Raw genomic sequence first — 17265 nt, 5'->3', positions numbered from 1 at the left:
AACCACAGTTCTGTAAAAATGGTTCGTTGTCTAAGCCTGAAGTGAATGAATCTGTTTCATGGATCTCGATCGATTTCGTATCATGTTCCTTGCTGTTGCTTCAGATCAATATTGGCTGGCCTTTGCTGTGTTTAGGTCATCTAATATTCTTGTAGCTTTACACTTTGTTCCTCTCGTCCCAGGGAGACTCCATCCAGACCTGCCAGGGGGACAGAACGTGGAGCGGCACCCAGCCAGTGTGTGTTGGTAGGTTTGCTTACATGTGAAGGGTTTTGGACTTTTTATGAAAAGTGTGTCCTCCTTTTTGATGTCCACAGTCCCGATTCCAGCTGTAGATGTTAAACAGTGTCAGGCGATTGACGTAGAGAGGGTGTAACCTAAAATTCCTCACATACACATTCCATACTGACATGCTTCAGCCCCACCAAGCGTTGACACTTTGTTTATTCTTGTCTGTTGTCTCCCCAGCACAGTCCTGTGGGCCCCCTCCCTCAGTACAATACGCACAGATCCAGACAACAGGAGAGACTTACCACCACAATGCCAGTTATGTATGTGATGCCGGCCTGCAGCTGATTGGCCCGAAGACTCTCATCTGTCTGGCCAATGGCACGTGGAGCCTGCCGGCACCCGTGTGCGAAGGTATTGGCCAGATCATGCTCAGCATCCATCTTGTTCTCTCTCTTTCTGAATCATTTATTCTCTGATATTTCCTCTCACGTCAGCGGCCAAAGGCTGCGACAGCCCGAAGCAGATGCTGCACGGCAAAGTGCAGGAACACAACCTGAACACAGGGCGCGCCGTGGAGTTCCAGTGCGATAAAGGCTACAGCCTGGTGGGAGATCCTCTGGTGGTGTGTATCGGGGGCAGCACCTGGAGCTCCACTTTCCCCACCTGCCAAGGTGAGAGACTCTGCGCACACACAGACTGAGTTTCTCTGGGTTCCTGTTATGTTTGGCTTTCTTTCCAGCTTGTCAACATGATCACTGTTTCCACACAAGCACACAGCGCTCTCACAATCCTTTGCAACATCGCTGAGTTCCATCATCTGTTTCACAACAAATGAGTCAGAGCTCCTCTTAACCTTTAGCAGACAGTAACAGGAGTTCACTGGAACAAACTGCCAAAGATCTTAATTAAAATCAATCTGTGGCTTCTGTTCCTCACAGCGAAGTCTTGCCCGGCTCCTCCGGGCTGGAGGGAGGACGGCAGCAGGAACGGCTCCCAGCAGGAGTTCCGTGTGGGACAGTCAGTCCGTGTCGCCTGCCCCAAAGGTCAGCAGGTCAAAGGCAGCGGTACCATCACCTGCAGGCCAGACCAGACCTGGAGCCCCATCAGCTCTGTGTGCGAAAGTAGGTGAAAGGTCCTGAATGTTCACTGTTGCATGTCAGACTCTGCAGAGTTGCCACAGAGGAGTGAACTGTTGACGACTGGATCATTAAAGTAATTAAGGTCCACTCAAGGCTGCAGATTTACAGCTGCAAATACACAGTGTTTATTTTAAATACATTTAAAACTATAGGCCTAAAAGATAATAATACTGCCTCAGTAATAAGGCCTGGCCCCTGATATTGACATTTAGGCGCAAAATTTACTGTTATCTTTACTGTTCCTGTTAACTTTGATGGTAACATTTGTTGTTGAACTGTAAATGATTCTGTCCCAGCGTGCGTGCTTGTCACAGTTCTTTCAGATTTGACAGATAATTACCAACAATATTAAGTGTTTGTCAGTTTCTTTTTTTAAACTCTGAAATACCCTTCACTTTTAATCGAGCAGCACGAACTACTGATCCTGCCATCAATCCGTTTTTTGCTTGTCATTGATCAGAGATGCAGGTCATGTGATGTAGTTTTGCTTGAGGAAATCAGTCAAAGGATGTTCTCTGCTCTCAAACCGGCGAGTCGTGTCGTAATTCATGAGATAATCAAGTAAAAAAAAATGTGTATTTGATATCTCGCCCCTCTGCATGCTCCCCTGTTTGTGCCAAACGCGTCCCTGCACTCGCATGCCTGCTACTTTAATGTTTAATCTGCCCGTCGGCTGAAGTGCCATTTTCTCTCTGTTGTCGTCTGTCTCTCGCTGAGCTTTCATCAAAACAAACGGGGCTGCATCAAACACCGTGTTGGCGTCCTGTTTGCTGGATTAATTACGTGCACCTCTGCAGCTTCTATGGCAACCTTTGTGTGATAACCCTCTCATCTTTCTTACACGCAGTCGTCCTGATTACGCAGCACAATGGCGCTCTCGTTGCTGTGGCTCGTTGTTTGTATTTGCATGCTGTTGATTCTCCTTCGTGCATGTTTGCTGTGATCCTTTCAGTCGGGTTTGGGCTCAAGGGGGAATTTTCGTTTCAAGCATGAAATTCACTGTCTTCACAGGTTGATTTCAGTCAATGGACACAGACTTCTCACTCTGCAGTACACATTTTCATATTCAGTGTGTTTTATAGACGAACGGGGTGGACAAAATAACAGAAACACCTTACAAAACAATATGGAAGTGTCACAAACATACCAAGCTCGTATTGCTCAGTTCCTGTTGACGGCAACAAAGTTGGAGTCATTTCTAAGGTTGTTTTGTTGCACAGCGAAGTTCCTGTGGTCGCCTCCTGGATTGCATGATTTGTGTCAGAAACTTGAGATGATGTAATGTGACGATACCAAACACAGGGAAGCGATGGCAGACCTCTCAAGAAAACATATTAAGCTGCTGTACCGTGCTGTAAGGTGTTTCTGTTATTTTGTCCACTCCCTGTAGACTTGGCAGCAAGTTGCTCGTCAACTTTTTAGGCCGCTCAGTAAAGGCGCCTGTTGAGCGCCATTCACTGATTTACCTTTAAAGACTTGAGGCAGACAGACATTCACTCAGACCGAGGAGACTAAACACGTGTCGTGAGTAACTCGTGGGTCGTTCCATCTGGGCTGTTGTACAGGGGTGTCCTGTGGCCCCCCCCTCCACGTGGCCAATGGGGTGGTGCGTGGGGCGGTGTTCCAGTTCGGGGACGTGGCGGTGTACTCGTGTTTTGGCGGCTACGCCATGGAGGGCGTTGGAAGGAGCAGGTGTCTGGAGAACGGCACCTGGACGCCGCCTCCCACATGCAGAGGTAGAGAGAACACACCTCTGCGTTTGACAGGAGGGGCCCTGCCCCTCCCCGGGGCACTTCCTGCTTCATCTGACTCTCCCTTTTGCACATGATGGCCGCGCCGCTTCTCAGCTTTTTAATTCTTCTCCAGACTGCTCCCAACAGCGTTTCCTCTGGAGGTTATTAACGTCTCTGCCTGCTCTCTTTGGCCTCTTAACGCCTTCTTCTACTGGGTTTACGTAGATGAAGTAACCAAAAAAGTAGTTTTGGCCTTTTCCTCATTAACATCCAAGGCTGGGAAAGGTTCAAGCAGACAAACTAAAAACCACAGATCCTCTTCCCTCCTGCTGAACCATCTTCCTGGTTCCTTTAAACACCTTGTTCTCACATCTAACCGTGGTGATTCTCTCTCTAAAGCCTGGATCCAGCCCACTAAAGGACCAACAAACCCTCTGACATGTTAACGCTGTGATGGGTTTGGATGGGTTTTTCTTATTCCTTGGGATGATTTGGATAAAAGTAAACAATGTGGCATCATGTTAAGGTATTTCTAGTGCCTCTACAGTAGAGTTTTGACATCATTTCACATCCATACTTTTGGTTTTCAGTGTAAGACCTTCAGCAACAGCTCTTAGCTGTCTTACAGTGAGGAAACGGTCACCAGAGAGGAACATCTGTCTGTTTCTGGACTGGCTGCAGGCTCATTTGACCTGAATCCAGTCCAACTTGGAGATACAATGTGTGGAAATTTAGACAGATTGGTAGTTTGTCCTCAACATGAAATTGCCACAAGCCAACACGTACAAGAGCGAACTGTGGCACATGTCATTCTTGAAAATCATAGAAAGCAGTAAACAGGTTAAAGAGTATTCAAGGCTTTTTTGTCAGCTGCTCATCAGGTGATCGGTAGATTTTCTGTTTATCCGACGAGCACAGCTGACTGAGCTCCTTCCGATTCATGTCATCTGCAGCGAACAGATGTTCAGCATGTGTAAAACTCACTGTCACGGCCATAAATATCAGATACGAGAAAATCAAATCAGTCGAGCTTTAAAGAGAAAACGAAATTCAAACGGCCTCTCACATGTTTTACATATGAAAACACGGGCTGGATCCAGACTGGCCTCTCCTCCACAGCTGTCCTGTCCACACACACACACACACACACACACACACACACACACACACACACACACACACACACACACACACACACACACGTCCAGGGTGTTTCTTTTGATGTCTCTGATAAGTTTCTACTGAGGAATTTAATCTGCAGTGTGTGAATGCTCCCTCTGTTCCAGTGCATGAGGTTGCACGGCCAGCAGGCTGCATTACATGCTCTGGAGGCTGCGGCAGAGGAATAACATTTCCTGTTCTCATTTCACTGGAGTCCGTTGGATATGTTGTCCTCTGTGTGCGAAGTATGAAAATGTGTCTCTGATATGCCTCTGTGTGTGTGTGTGTGTGTGTGTGTGTGTGTGTGTGTGTGTGTGTGTGTGTTCGTTCTCCCTCAGCTGTGTGCTGGTTGCACTGCCAGAACGGAGGTGTGTGTCAGCGGCCCAACACTTGCTCCTGTCCTGAGGGCTGGATGGGCCGACTTTGTGAGGAGCGTAAGTGTCTCATCATCACATGCTGTTCACGGAACGCTTTGGACACTAAATCAACAGCCAGGCCCTGCAAAAAAACAAGAAGAAAAAGCAGTAAAATGTGGAAAATGTTACTGAGAATAACCAGTGGTAAACTCCCAGTGAGATGTTATATTATCTTAGGACAATGAAGGACAAAATGGAAGCTTGGAACGAATGAAATGCTTGCACATGGTAAGAAAATGTATCTTGGCGCCTTGATTTAAGATCGTACTCAGATTTGCTTTTTGGAGCGCGAACCCGAACGCTCACGAACATACGGGTGTCAAACCAGCTGGCTAAGCAGGTTTTGGCAGACAATGGCGCACAATGAGAGTCAAGAGATAATGGAGTGAAAGGCTGTTTTTATCTGAGACACTGAGAGTTATTGTGGTTCATTCGCTGCACCTCGACAAAACACCGTCCCACTGGTTCTAGACATTTTGCCTCGTGCTCGCCTGGTCTCACGCTGTCAGACCTTGCTGCTCCACACTTGGTTTCAGTGCTGTGTCAGCGCTGGGGGAAGGTCTGGCTGCACCCAGTATCAGTCTGCACAGGGCGAACACGCTCATTTGTATTTCTTTAAACCAATAACCGTCGTCTCGGGCAGCGCTGAGCCCAGGGTGATGGTCCTTCTGTGAGACAGTGTGGGAGGATTATGGATGGAGGAGAGCATAGATGATGAAGGATGATAGGGAAGGAAGGGTGGAGGGATGAGGAGTGAGGGATGAACGAGTGAGAGATGGAGGGCTGAGGGTAGAGGGATGACGACTGTTTATCGTCCTCTTTCTCTCCAGCGATCTGCATCCTGCCGTGCCTGAACGGAGGCCGTTGCGTGGCGCCCTACCAGTGCGAGTGTCCCAGCGGGTGGACGGGGACGCGCTGTCACAGCGGTGAGTTCACGTGGGAGTCAGTGACGCTCTCACATGTCGAGGCTGGTGGTGACACGGGGCGATAATGACAGTGACGTACAGGGAATCCTCTCAGCGAGGTCTCACTCCCACCCTGAGACATGTGTGACGCCATCGGTTTTTCTATATTTAACTTAGAGCTCATTTGTATAGAAATAAAAAATTATAGAGAATATAAATGTATAATAATATCCTGTATGATTGTCTCAACATAACAAGTAAAACGTCTCGTGAATCCTGCTCATCAGAGACAGACGGCTGCTGAAATTGTTCTTATTTCTAATGAAATCAAGCTGATTAGAGATGAGTGTTTGAGACACACTCGACTGGAAACCTGAAACTCAGGCGGCCTTTGTGGACACATGATCTGTCAAAGCATTTAATGATCAGATAAGCCAGTGTGATCATCTTTAATACGTCCTCCCTGTTTCGTCTTATTAACTCATCGTTTCTCGTGTCGTGCCTTTTCCAGCTAATGGCAGTACGACAGCAGCCGCCTCAGCTGGTTTTTAATCAGGCTGATAATGATGGCTGACAGACGTGCACTTAGCCATCTGTCTGTCGTCGCAGTGTGTCGCAGCTTTTGTTCTCTGAGAGCTCAAAACAAACACCGAGTGGGAGATGAAGGGCTCCTCCACCAATACTGTCTGTCAGTCACCATGTCTTCATGTACGTGTCTGTGTCTCTGCCATCTCCACAGCCGTGTGCTCGTCGCCCTGTCTGAACGGAGGCAGGTGCATCCGGCCGAACAGGTGTCACTGCAGTCCAGGGTGGAGCGGACACGACTGCTCCAGGTGATCAGCACGTCTCAAATGAAATAAGTTTATGAAATCATTTCACAGCAGTGGTAAATGGATTGTGATGCACAGCTAGATTTGTATAGAGAAGAACTTTTGGAAACAGTTAATATTAAGGTACCTTTAACCAGCTGCTTATTAGCATTCATATTAGTAGCATTTCGGCTCTTTATTAGTTATTATAAAAGCTTTACTTTGCTCTCTGTGTTCTATAACTTAGAGTTTTATTGATAGTGAGGAAGGAAGTTGCTGCACATGAATTCTAATCTTAATGTCTTGACCCCCAGAATAAAATATAAAGTGCTTTTTATGGTGGTTAATAAAGAGCCAACGTGCTGCTAACATGCCAAAGTCCAAATCGCTCTGGCTACATGTAAACACTGGTTGTGCGTCTTGCTGCTGTGCAGTCACTCGTGCAGAATGAGCACTCGTCTCTCTGGTGCTGTCAAACTGAAACTGAGGCCTGAAATAAGCCGACGAGCTTCACGCGACTCATCCACTGAAAGCATCTTTGTTCGCCACTTTCTGTGCAGCTATGAGGAACTTCTGTACTTACAGGAGGAAATAAGTAAGATGCAAATTTCCGGCTGACGGTGTGTATTCCCCTCATTGTCCACTGACCTTGGAGCACATTTCATGTCAGATTTATGGCGTTTCCTTGACTTGACAGCTCACAGTGGGACAGAGACGGGGCCGAGTATTAACATGCATGCTGGTTTCCTGGTTCTGATCATGTGTGTTGAAAATGGATTCTCCTTCAAGCATGACTGAATCAAGTTTGTCCTTCTCTTTGCAGGAAAAGGAAATCAGGATACTATCACTTCTAAAGGTTTCACTCAGCTCCGTGTGACTCGTCTTATGAAGGGAACTCTTGTATAGTTAACTGACACACTTCCATTTCCAAACCATTCATTCTCATCTCTCTGCAAAAGGCAAAGCAAGAACCATTTTGTAAATTAAAGCTGTATTTTTTCATATAGAGACTCAACAGTATTAAACATATGCTGCTATATACTTGTACGATGTGTAAAAACTATTGATGTGATTGTCCAATGTATATGTGTAAACTATGCTCACATTTTTATTAAAGCATAAAATACCATTAAATCCTGTCTGTTTGGTCACATTCTTCACTCTCACAGCAAGCAGTCCATCAAACGAGTCCAGAGTTTCCTGCATCTCCTCCTCATTTATTAAATCCACAATGTTGGGCACATAATATAACAAAGAAAGTTCAGGAATTAGCCAGGAGCAAAGTCAATTTCTCATAGAAAACAGAATTAAAAGTAGTCCAGTTTTAATCAATTTTCAGTCTTTTGTTACGAGTCGACGCACACAGTGAACTGACAGGATTACAGTACGCCACCAGTACATGAGGGGAATGACCTGTTATTGCTGCTGTGGAGCTGAAGACCTGCTGGTTATTGTACAGAAGGTGAAAAAGGGGATTTCTGAGGACAGCATGTACGGAGGTGGCTGCTGTGATCTTTATGTCCTAAGCTCGGCCAGTTTGCCCGTCAGCGTCCTATCGTTAGCACCAGAGAACTCGAACACCTGAAAGACAGAGCAGACGGTTTAACAGCTTCAATGCAGAAAAGCCAGCGGATATTGAACAAATTCATCAGCTGGTCAGAAATTTCAGCGAACACATCGTGACTATAAAAAAAGGCGGCGTCAGTGTTTCCTTGTCTGCATGCTTTGCTTACCTTTTCTTCATTCTTGTAAAACTGGAATGTGGGCATGCAGCTTATCTTGCAGTATTCACTGACATCCTGAAAAGAGCCAAGGCAACAACAGTAAGATGGATGGACTTCAAAAAACACACCTGAGCGAGGACTCTTCACGCTAACACACATGAGAAAAACAGACCAATACGAACTGTGAGCTCAACAAGGCCGTTCTTTAAGGAGCGCCAACACGTTGAGATACACAGGTTTTAAAACACACTTGAGCCAGAAATATCTCGAGCCTCCCCTCCCCTCAAATAAGCAGTGGAATAACGCGTGTCAGAGGGTTAACACACGTGGCTGCAATGAGCCGCCATGTCTGCGAGGCTTTCAGCCCAAAGCTGCGGTGCCTCTTTAACAATGCTGCTAATGTTTAAGGCTCACAGGTTATTCATTTGGGATCTTATGCCCCGGATTTAAACACAAAAACAAGCGAGCAGGGTTTGTTCTCATTCCACGATGGCGTAGCACAAAAAAGAGAAAGAAAAACTCTGCATGTTGGTCACGAGTCAGCTGTGCTTCCACACGGCCTGGTGAAATGGATTTCATGAATAGGCCACATTGCTTTGAGTATTACACACATGACAACGCCTTAGAAAACCAGAAAAGGACTGTTTCTGTCATGCTTTTCTTACGCAACACCTTTCGGAACGGTCTTGACTTCCGATGAATGTGCCTGTAGGTGAGATGCTGCGCATTGGCGATCTCTCTACTAGCAGCGGTTGTTGTTGTAAACAGACCAGTGGGAAAAGAACAAACACACACTTACCGGAGCATCATCCACGTCCACCTTCAGGAAAACCACGTTCTTGTTCTCAGGCTTTTTTGACTCCTCCTGCAAGAAGAGCCGACCAACCACAATTAGGACACTGTGACACACGGGATGTACGTGACGTCCGCTGCCAGATGGACGTGTCGAGAGTAAGTCGCTATTTATCAAATTATGAGCAGACATGAAATTTTCCCAGCGAGGTACTTGAGGTTGGAACAGCTTGGCAAAAGGTTGCCTGGGCGACATTCAGCCTCTCTGAAGAGATGCTGCTGCAGCTGCTGCGCTCGAGCAGCATCAGTCCCTCAGGAAAGGACTCCTTCAAACAAATACGTCATGCCCACGGGTTTATGAAGGCGACAACAGTCTCCGAAAACATTTTGCTGACTTAAAATAAGCCCAGTTTGGAGAAGATTACCATTTGTGCCCGTCGTCCAGTCTAGTTTCTCCTCTCCTCAACATATAATTAAGTGTTCCCTTACTGGAGTTTCCCCTTTTCCAACCATTCTGACACAAGACTTCAAAATCACCGACTTACTTCAAAGAGCGGGCCGATCTGTTTACAGGGGCCACACCACGTGGCCCAGAAGTCCACCACCACCAGCTTGTCTCCAGCATCCTTCAGGAAGGACTTGAATGAGTCCTGCAGAACATGAGACACAGATCACGCCCGTTACTTGTTTTCCCTGGAGCTGTGATGGATTAACCGACCTGACGTCGGCGACTGCAGCTTGTATTTGGAAAGCTGTTGATGTGCAGTTTGTTTTCCCTCATTGCTGACAGCTTGTCTCACGATCATCTGCGGTTATTGACTCGGTCTGTGGGTCACTGGCTGCTGTCGCTGCACGTTTAAAGCCGACATTTCCTTCATTACGCTTCAAAGCTTTCACGTTGTGTGTGCGCGGCGGGCAGAAATGCTGTTTGCAAGAGAAACCGACCGACAGGCCTCAAACAAAAAGGCAGCTCGTTTACAGAAAAGCCGCTTCTTTTGTTTTCCCTGCATACAAAAGACACCGACACCATGAGTGGACGCCCTGGAGGAGAGACCCCTCATCTCATCATCTCTGTTTAACTAATGCATTTATATATCATCTATAAGCTTTGAAGTATTGCTGTATTTCTGGCATATAAAAATGACTTGAGGATCTGGCAGTCAGGTACGTTAAAAGGGCTGCAGCTAATGATTATTTTACTCACTGATTAACCTGTTGATGACTCTTGATTAATCGATTACTTGTTTGGACTATAAAAATGTAAGAAAATGGTGAAAAATGTCGCGTTTTGTTTTGTTTTGTCGACAATCGAAAGACACTCAGTTTACTATCATAGAGGAGAGAAAAAACTCCAAAATATTCCCATCGAAGAAGCTGGAATCAGAGAATTTTGACTTTTTTTTCCCTTAAAATGTCAAACCGACTGATCGATCATCAAATAATTGGCGAGGCTTTGAATCAGTCATTCATTGACCTGATCGATCTATTAAAAAAGGCAAGCTGGCTGCTCAGGACGGGCTAACGGAAAACAAAATGACTCCTGCAGAAAGTATCTTGTAAAACCACAACTCTTGAAGTTTAATTAATTATTAAACTACATAATAAACCTTTGCATTTTTTAAAACGGTTATAAACTATGATAAGTGGCCTGTTGCTCAACCGGTTTTATCGCGAGGCAAAGGCACCCGCTCCCGGCAATCAATTTTAGATTTTAACGTACTTTGTCATTGAAAAAGACATTACTGCCCACACATTACCAGGCTTACCGTCCTAAAGCAGCCTGTGAAGGGGGACTCACGACCCCGCTGATGGCCCCCCCATTCAGCATTATGCGCGAGCGTTTACGTTAGCTGCACGCGGTTAGAGCTTTAGCATCTGAACACGCGACCATTAGCTAACAGTACAGCCTGATTCACGGCTAGCCTTCTGTTAGCACTATGCCGCGTTGTTTCCATGAGTAAAGCCAGACAGCCGGTCCAAAAGGCTTTTCTACCGCAGCCGAGCGGTAAGTTAATGGTCTGCCCGCCTCTCTGCAAGACGGCGAAAGTCCACAGCGGCGCGCGTGGTGGCGCCCAGTGATGTAAGCTTTAACGTTAGTCATGCTGAATGACCCCTTCACGTTACACGAGCGCAACTCTGAATAATATGTCTCGATCGGAGGGGTTTTTGCAGCTAACTTACGGCTGGTCTTTGTCACTAAAACAAGCTGGAAACCCTAGATACACTCCTCTAATGTGGAGAATGGGTCACGAGAGAAACGGGCACGCGGCTGCACGGCCGGTGGAAGCATCACACCACCGTACGTTAGAGAGCTAAAAATAGCGAACGTTGCCGGCATGCTACAATGGCAGCTTCTAACAACCGTAAACGGTAGAATTAAGAAAACAAGCAGGATACGACTTACCAAACTGTCCACTTCTTGTATCATGGTAACAGCTAAGGGAACGTGTCTGTGGACGTACAACGTACAGCTGAGTCTCTGAATGCCCTGGTTTCAAGAGGACACGTCGCGCTTTTATTTTAGCTACGTCAAGGTACTCATCCGCAGTCCAAACCACAGCGGAAGTTATTGTACTGTGCTTTAAAAAATAAAAGTGGCTCGTTGTCAGGCGCATTCACGAAAACAATGGCAGCCGTACACAGCCTTGAAACGACGGGGTCCTGTGCCAGTGAAATGCTTGAATAAACTCTAATTGCATTTTGGTCCTGTAAAGATATCACAACAAATGTGTGCTCGTTTTGATTCAGTATTGTGTATTACAAAACCTTCTCTATTGAAGACGTTTATTCCGAAAGCTATAAGTGATGTAACATTTTGCATTTTCGTAACTTTACACTAACATGATGTGACGCTGCTGTGTGTTACCATGTTTCGTCCATCGCCACCGATGAACGGTGCATGAATATAGTATTGCAAAATTTTGTCTCCCGGTCCGCTTATTAAGTTCTTTCGCGTGTGTCTGATATCGTCTGGGTGATCTGTCGATCAAGTCATCATGACTTCATAGAAAAAAATGCTACAGAGTAGGCTGCAGACTAATTCAATGATGAAATGATCTAAATGATCCTTTATTCATTTTTATTGTATACCATATAATGTATCTCCTAAATGTTTATTTCGGTAAGTGCAGGCGAAAAGGTTAAACGCTAATTCAAGTCACAATGACTTGACAAATTCTTGGTTTACCGTAAACGACTGAGTCAGCGCAGCTCGGCTCCAGCGCAGTAATACTTCGACAGAACGGCACCACTCGAGTTTTTTCAGCCCTTTAACGCTCACGTTTGGGTTTGCACCTTTTTCCAAACATGTAGTCTACACTAGTATTACAATACATCCCTAGTTTAACTTTGTCTTGTGCAACAATGAATGTTTTTGACAACGTAGTGACTTTACACGAGCCATATTATGATGCTGTTACACCAATGACATTCATGAAACAAAACATTTTGATTATTTTAAATTTCAATAATTATCATTTCTGCTATGCTGCATTTTACAGAAAAAAAAAACTCTTGGCCAATTTGCTACAAAACACTTTTTTGTAAAGCATCACGTTATTTTGGTCACTTGAGCAGTAAGCTATCCCTCAGTGTCATTAATGGCAAGTTCTGGGATTGGTCTGATTCATGGCCTAAAAACTCCACACCTCTCCAGTGAAGTGGGTAAACCCTGTGCTATTCCACTGGACCAACAGCAGCCTGTGTAACCATGGAGCCGGGGCTCTCGTCACCACCGTGATTGTATGAAATTCAAATGAGTGTCTAAAAATACAGCCGATTTTCTGATGAAACAAAAAGCTGCACTTGGCCGCAGGAGCTAACAGTGCCTGCTCTATTATCTATACTCATTTTAGGATTGAAAGAAGCACACATCTTCACTGGTTTCTTTTCCCTGTTCTCCTCGGGCCTCAAATGCAGCAGAACACACATTAATAAATACCACATTTATACTGTATAGATACTCAGTCTGCAATGTGAAGCCCACATATGTATTATCTATACAAATGCCCTCACTTAATCTAAAAGACGTGGTTAATTATATTACGGTGAATAATGTATGACTGTATCAGCAGCAGATCTGCACAGCTCACCCGGGCACTCGCTGGCACAACAGACTGACTCTTATGTCGTCCGAGTAGAGCGATCAGTCTGTCGTCTCAGTCTGGATGGTGATCAAGACTCTGAAAGTTAGTTAAAACTGTCAGTAAGTGCTACAGTACTTGTTTATTAATGGTACCAACATATGAGGAAGAGATGTATGCCAACAATCTCTTAAAAAAAAATAAAAATAAAAACAAACTGCTCATTTGTTTTTTGTTTTTTTGCCTTTATTTTTTAAATGCATTTCAATCAAAATGAATAAAAATCAAAAACCTAGCAGAGCAGCTCAGTTCCTGAACACAATCTGAATTCTAAAGACTAAATGTAAGAGCCATAATTTGTTGTCATTGTGCTTATGACACTCTACTGAGCTACATGGGCGTCATGTTAGTATGAAAGTAGCTGATTAGTTGCGTCTATTGCGCAGTCCTTCATGTATGAATGCTGTAATAAAGTGTTAATTATTAATAATAATGATTCTTCTCCACTGATCCTGTGCTTCCACATCAGGCTGCGACGACAGCCTTGCCGATGTTCTCTCCCTTCAGTAACCCCATGAAGGCGGCTGGCATGTTTTCAAAGCCTTTTGTGACGTGCTCCCGACTCTGCAGTTTGCCCTGCAGATGCAGAATGAGTCAATCATAAACATTACACCGAAGCAGAGGACACAGACGGCCCTGCGACCTGACATCAAATCTTTACTGAGGACACATAAAAACTCTGAATTAGAGCCAGCATCATTATAAATTCTTTTGCGGTCACTAACCTCTTTCAACCACCCCATCAGCCTCTTGAGGGACTCAGGATTCTTGTGCTCCCACCTGGTCTGCATGAAGCCCTCCATCTTAAGCTGCTTGAAGATCATGGTGAGGTGGGGGTATGGTCCTAAGAGGGGGGGGGGGTGGAGGAAGAACAAAAAAAGGAAGTGGCAGCTGCAGGGAAACACTTTCTCTCAAGATGTAAGTCTTTATACACCTTTTCTCTCATTTCAGTAACAATGTTGCCCTCTTGTGGAAAAAAAACATGAAATCATCTGAACATCTGAAGTAGGGAATGATTAAGCTGCATTTAAATACTGTTTTCGTGAGCAGGCGTAGAGTTAAAGTGGACAAAAGTAGCAGGACTAATGATGTAGAAAATGAAAATAGGGAAGTACACACCTGTTTGGGGCGTAGTGTCATTGTACGTCGCAACGCCTCCGCACACGGCTATTCTTCCAAAGTTATTCATCAGGGGCAAAGCAGCAGTTGAAAAAGGGCCTCCCACCTAAAATCAAGAAGAGAATAATGTTTTAAACACTCAGCCCACACCGTTCGAGAAAGCTGAAACACTCAATTACCCACATTTGGGGGTGTAATAACCATGTAAAGGAGGACTTTCCGGGCTTGGAGCGACACCACCATTGCTTACGTTTTCAAAGAAGCAGTCGTATCCGCCTGGAGAAGCCTTCTTCAGCGCCTCCTCCAGGGAACCAACAGTCTTGTAGTTGAAGGCCTCATCAAAACCCAGTTCTTTAATGAAGGCCACCTTGGCGTCAGACCCTGCTGAACCCACCACCTTACAGCCCTTGATCTTGGCGATCTGGCCCACCACGGAGCCCACCGCCCCCGCCGCCGCGTTCACCAGCAGGGTCTCGCCCTTCTTGAGATCCAAGACTTCTTCGATCCCATACAGAGCCGTCAGCCTGGAGAGGACGAGAAAGAGTAAAATCCAACCACCAGAACCTGAAAAGCTTGAGCGGCCTCTGGGACTGTCCTGATGTAAACTTTTGTAATTGCTTCCAACAAAACATCTGGAGCCTTCCCCATTTATTTTATTGCCCCTTCCTTCATCAGCCTTAAAGATAAGCAGTGAAATTAGCCATCTTATCTTATGTGTACTCAGGGAGGTTAGCTATTTACTTTCTGAATAATAGGTCACACAAGGGAGCAGTCGAAGCCAACCCCCCTGCTACACACACTTATAGATAACCTCCTTTATTTCTAAAAGTGATTATGTCATGCATCTTTAACCTTTGCTTCCTGAACCAGCATTGTTTTTGTGCATTTGTTTTGTCATGATGATTCAGCTGATGATGATGATTCAGCTTTGTGTTGTAAGTGTTGGAAAAAAAACAAGTCACAGTAAACTGTCTATGAAAAAAATGATTGGATTTTTACTTCTGGAACTCCTCTGCATTCCATTCATACCCATACAGGCAAACATCTGTCTTACCCAGGCATGCCGATGGCACCCAGAGCCAGGGACAACGACACGTCCTGCGGCCAGTCGGGCATGATGGGACTGAGGCCTTTCCCATTGCAGACTGTGTGGGTTCTCCAACCACAGTTACCGACAACATGGCTTCCCACGGGAAATGCTGGGTTTTTACTTTGGATCACTCTGTGGAAAAACAAAATAAGATGAGAACAAGTGATTCTCACCTGTTCCCACCTGAGTGCACGGTGGCACTTGGCTACTGCTGCTGCTGCTGCTGCTTATGCCATGTGAACGGCATACAAACACAGCACAAAACTGTCAATTAATGTGTTTCAGTTTATGTGTCTAAGTGAGTGCATGATGTCAAATTATGCAGCGGATAAGTTTTAAGCACTTTGGTTAACAACAAAGCAAAGAAAATAAGTAACATGTGGGTTTTGAACAGCTTCTACTGAGGCTCTTTGGAGAATGACTAATGTGCTCTGCATGTTTATCAACCCTGAAACAGACTGAGCGTCTGAGCACTCAGCCAAGAACATCTCAATTGTCTGTTCTTGCTTTCTGTGAATCAAAGGCTTCAGTAATTAATAGCAGGTGCAGAACGGTTCTGTTTCAGTGAACATGCACAGCACATCATCACGGATAAACGACATGCCTGTGTGTGTGTGTGTGTGTGTGTGTGTGTGTGTGTGTGTGTGTGTGTATGAGCCTGTGTGTGTGTTTATGTTCCTTACTTGGCCACTTGACTTCCAATCATCACATCGCCTTCTTTCATGTGAACCCGACTGAACGGCCTGATGAGACAAACATTACATTTTATATGCATTTTTGGATCCCTGCATGACTTTTTAGCATTAAATAGATTAGAACGTGATCCCACTCACCTCATGTACGGGTCGACGCTGAGAAACACAGCTTCCAAAAGCACCTCTGAAACACAACGAGTGCAAAACAACAGTGTTTAAATGTGCACTTACACAGCAGATGTTTTCCTCCTCTGTGCGGGACTCAGTCAAGCAAACAGCGACTCATTTAAAGTGCTTGGTGTTCAATGTGTGAGACAAAAATTAAGCCGAAGTAGAGAGAATTACGAGATAAAAATCATCTTACCCCCATCTTTGGGCGAAGGCAGTTCCTCCACCTTCAGCTCAAAGTTGCTGTTCTTTGGGAAGCCATCGAAGTGCTTGGCCAGGACCCACGCCTTAGCTTGGACCATGATTCTTCGCTCGGGTGAATGAAGTGAAATTGAGTGAAAGCTGTAATCGAGGATTCAGGAAAGCCTACTTGAATCACAAGGGTGAGAAGAGGGGACTTTGAGCTTTCTGAAAATTAAAAAGATAATTAAACTCAACCACAGCAGGTATGTGAAATCAACTCGAGTAGATACTGTGGGTCCAAATCACACCCTGTGTCTTCTTATCAAAGCAGCACAAGCAGAAGTTTTATTATGTTGTTAGGTCTTAAATTGATAGCGTCTCCTCAGATTTTACAGTCAGATTGAACTTATAATAATGGTATGTGCAGTGCAGTAAATCCAAAATATGGCATGGCAAAACCATACATACCTACACACACACATAGACAGTCACTCAGCGCCCATCACTTCTGGGCACCTCACATGCACTTACGTTCATTTCCTGCAGACTTGACCTAACCATAAGCAATACTTGTCTGTCTATAACCCCAACCCAAATCTTCAGCCGAGAGACAGCTGAAGGACGATGGTAGCGAATAAATGCATAGTGTGTGATGATGTAAATAAAGAGTTAACTACCTGTAAAGTTCGAAAAAGCAAACAGCATAAAATTGTAAATATTAAGTGAGAAGTGAACTTGCTGTGGACTGCCTGTCTACCATATACTTGCTGACACTCCCTACAATAGCAGGTAATCTTATTCATTTCAGCATGTTACATTACTTATAGCCCCATCAGCCTCACCCCTGTGACTTACCAGTTGTCGTTCCCCACAAAGAAATGGCAGAAGTAGTGGGCTCACTGACGAAAAGGAGCAAGCGGCGACGAGTTACTACAAGCGTGGGAGGAGAGAAGGCGGG

The 17265-nt window shown here is 45.2% G+C and overlaps 4 protein-coding genes across 7 annotated transcripts in view; 1 reads left to right on the top strand and 3 right to left on the bottom strand.

Annotated features, from left to right (window-relative positions):
- svep1 (sushi, von Willebrand factor type A, EGF and pentraxin domain containing 1) overlaps nt 1-7522 on the top strand; it is a 78052-nt gene extending 70530 nt beyond the window's left edge. Inside the window, exons 41-49 of the mRNA XM_076724807.1 lie at nt 183-246; nt 469-642; nt 726-902; nt 1170-1352; nt 2936-3106; nt 4603-4698; nt 5511-5606; nt 6325-6418; nt 7218-7522. Of these exons, the coding sequence (XP_076580922.1) occupies nt 183-246; nt 469-642; nt 726-902; nt 1170-1352; nt 2936-3106; nt 4603-4698; nt 5511-5606; nt 6325-6418; nt 7218-7248 (1086 nt within the window). The 3' untranslated portion in view covers nt 7249-7522. The remainder of the gene's footprint in view (nt 1-182; nt 247-468; nt 643-725; nt 903-1169; nt 1353-2935; nt 3107-4602; nt 4699-5510; nt 5607-6324; nt 6419-7217) is intronic.
- slc7a8a (solute carrier family 7 member 8a) overlaps nt 1-17265 on the bottom strand; it is a 234638-nt gene that overhangs the window by 109415 nt on the left and 107958 nt on the right. The window lies entirely within an intron of this gene.
- txnb (thioredoxin b) lies at nt 7591-11452 on the bottom strand. The gene is made up of 5 exons (XM_076724808.1): nt 11315-11452; nt 9456-9560; nt 8918-8983; nt 8128-8193; nt 7591-7975 (listed from the first exon to the last, which is right to left on the bottom strand). Exons 1-5 carry the CDS (start codon nt 11336-11338, stop codon nt 7910-7912), a joined length of 327 nt encoding a protein of 108 aa, XP_076580923.1. The 5' UTR covers nt 11339-11452; the 3' UTR covers nt 7591-7909.
- Nucleotides 13248-17236, bottom strand: LOC143317101 (prostaglandin reductase 1-like). Of its 4 annotated transcripts, none has more exons than XM_076725059.1 (9): nt 17163-17236; nt 16321-16532; nt 16095-16140; nt 15945-16004; nt 15226-15393; nt 14422-14695; nt 14172-14277; nt 13778-13896; nt 13248-13628 (listed from the first exon to the last, which is right to left on the bottom strand). In XM_076725059.1, the coding sequence occupies exons 2-9, from the start codon at nt 16424-16426 to the stop codon at nt 13518-13520; spliced, it is 990 nt and encodes a 329-aa protein (XP_076581174.1). In that variant the 5' UTR covers nt 16427-16532; nt 17163-17236; the 3' UTR covers nt 13248-13517. The 4 variants fall into 4 exon arrangements, with proteins under 4 accessions (XP_076581174.1, XP_076581173.1, XP_076581177.1 ...); XM_076725058.1 differs by having other exon boundaries at nt 16321-16493; nt 17163-17231; XM_076725062.1 differs by having other exon boundaries at nt 16321-16466; nt 17163-17212.

The sequence above is a fragment of the Chaetodon auriga genome, chromosome 24 (assembly GCF_051107435.1).
Source record: "Chaetodon auriga isolate fChaAug3 chromosome 24, fChaAug3.hap1, whole genome shotgun sequence".
NCBI classification, from domain to species: Eukaryota; Metazoa; Chordata; class Actinopteri; order Chaetodontiformes; family Chaetodontidae; genus Chaetodon; species Chaetodon auriga.
Note: the sequence above shows the minus strand (reverse complement) of the source record. Positions and strands in the feature narration are given on the sequence as shown.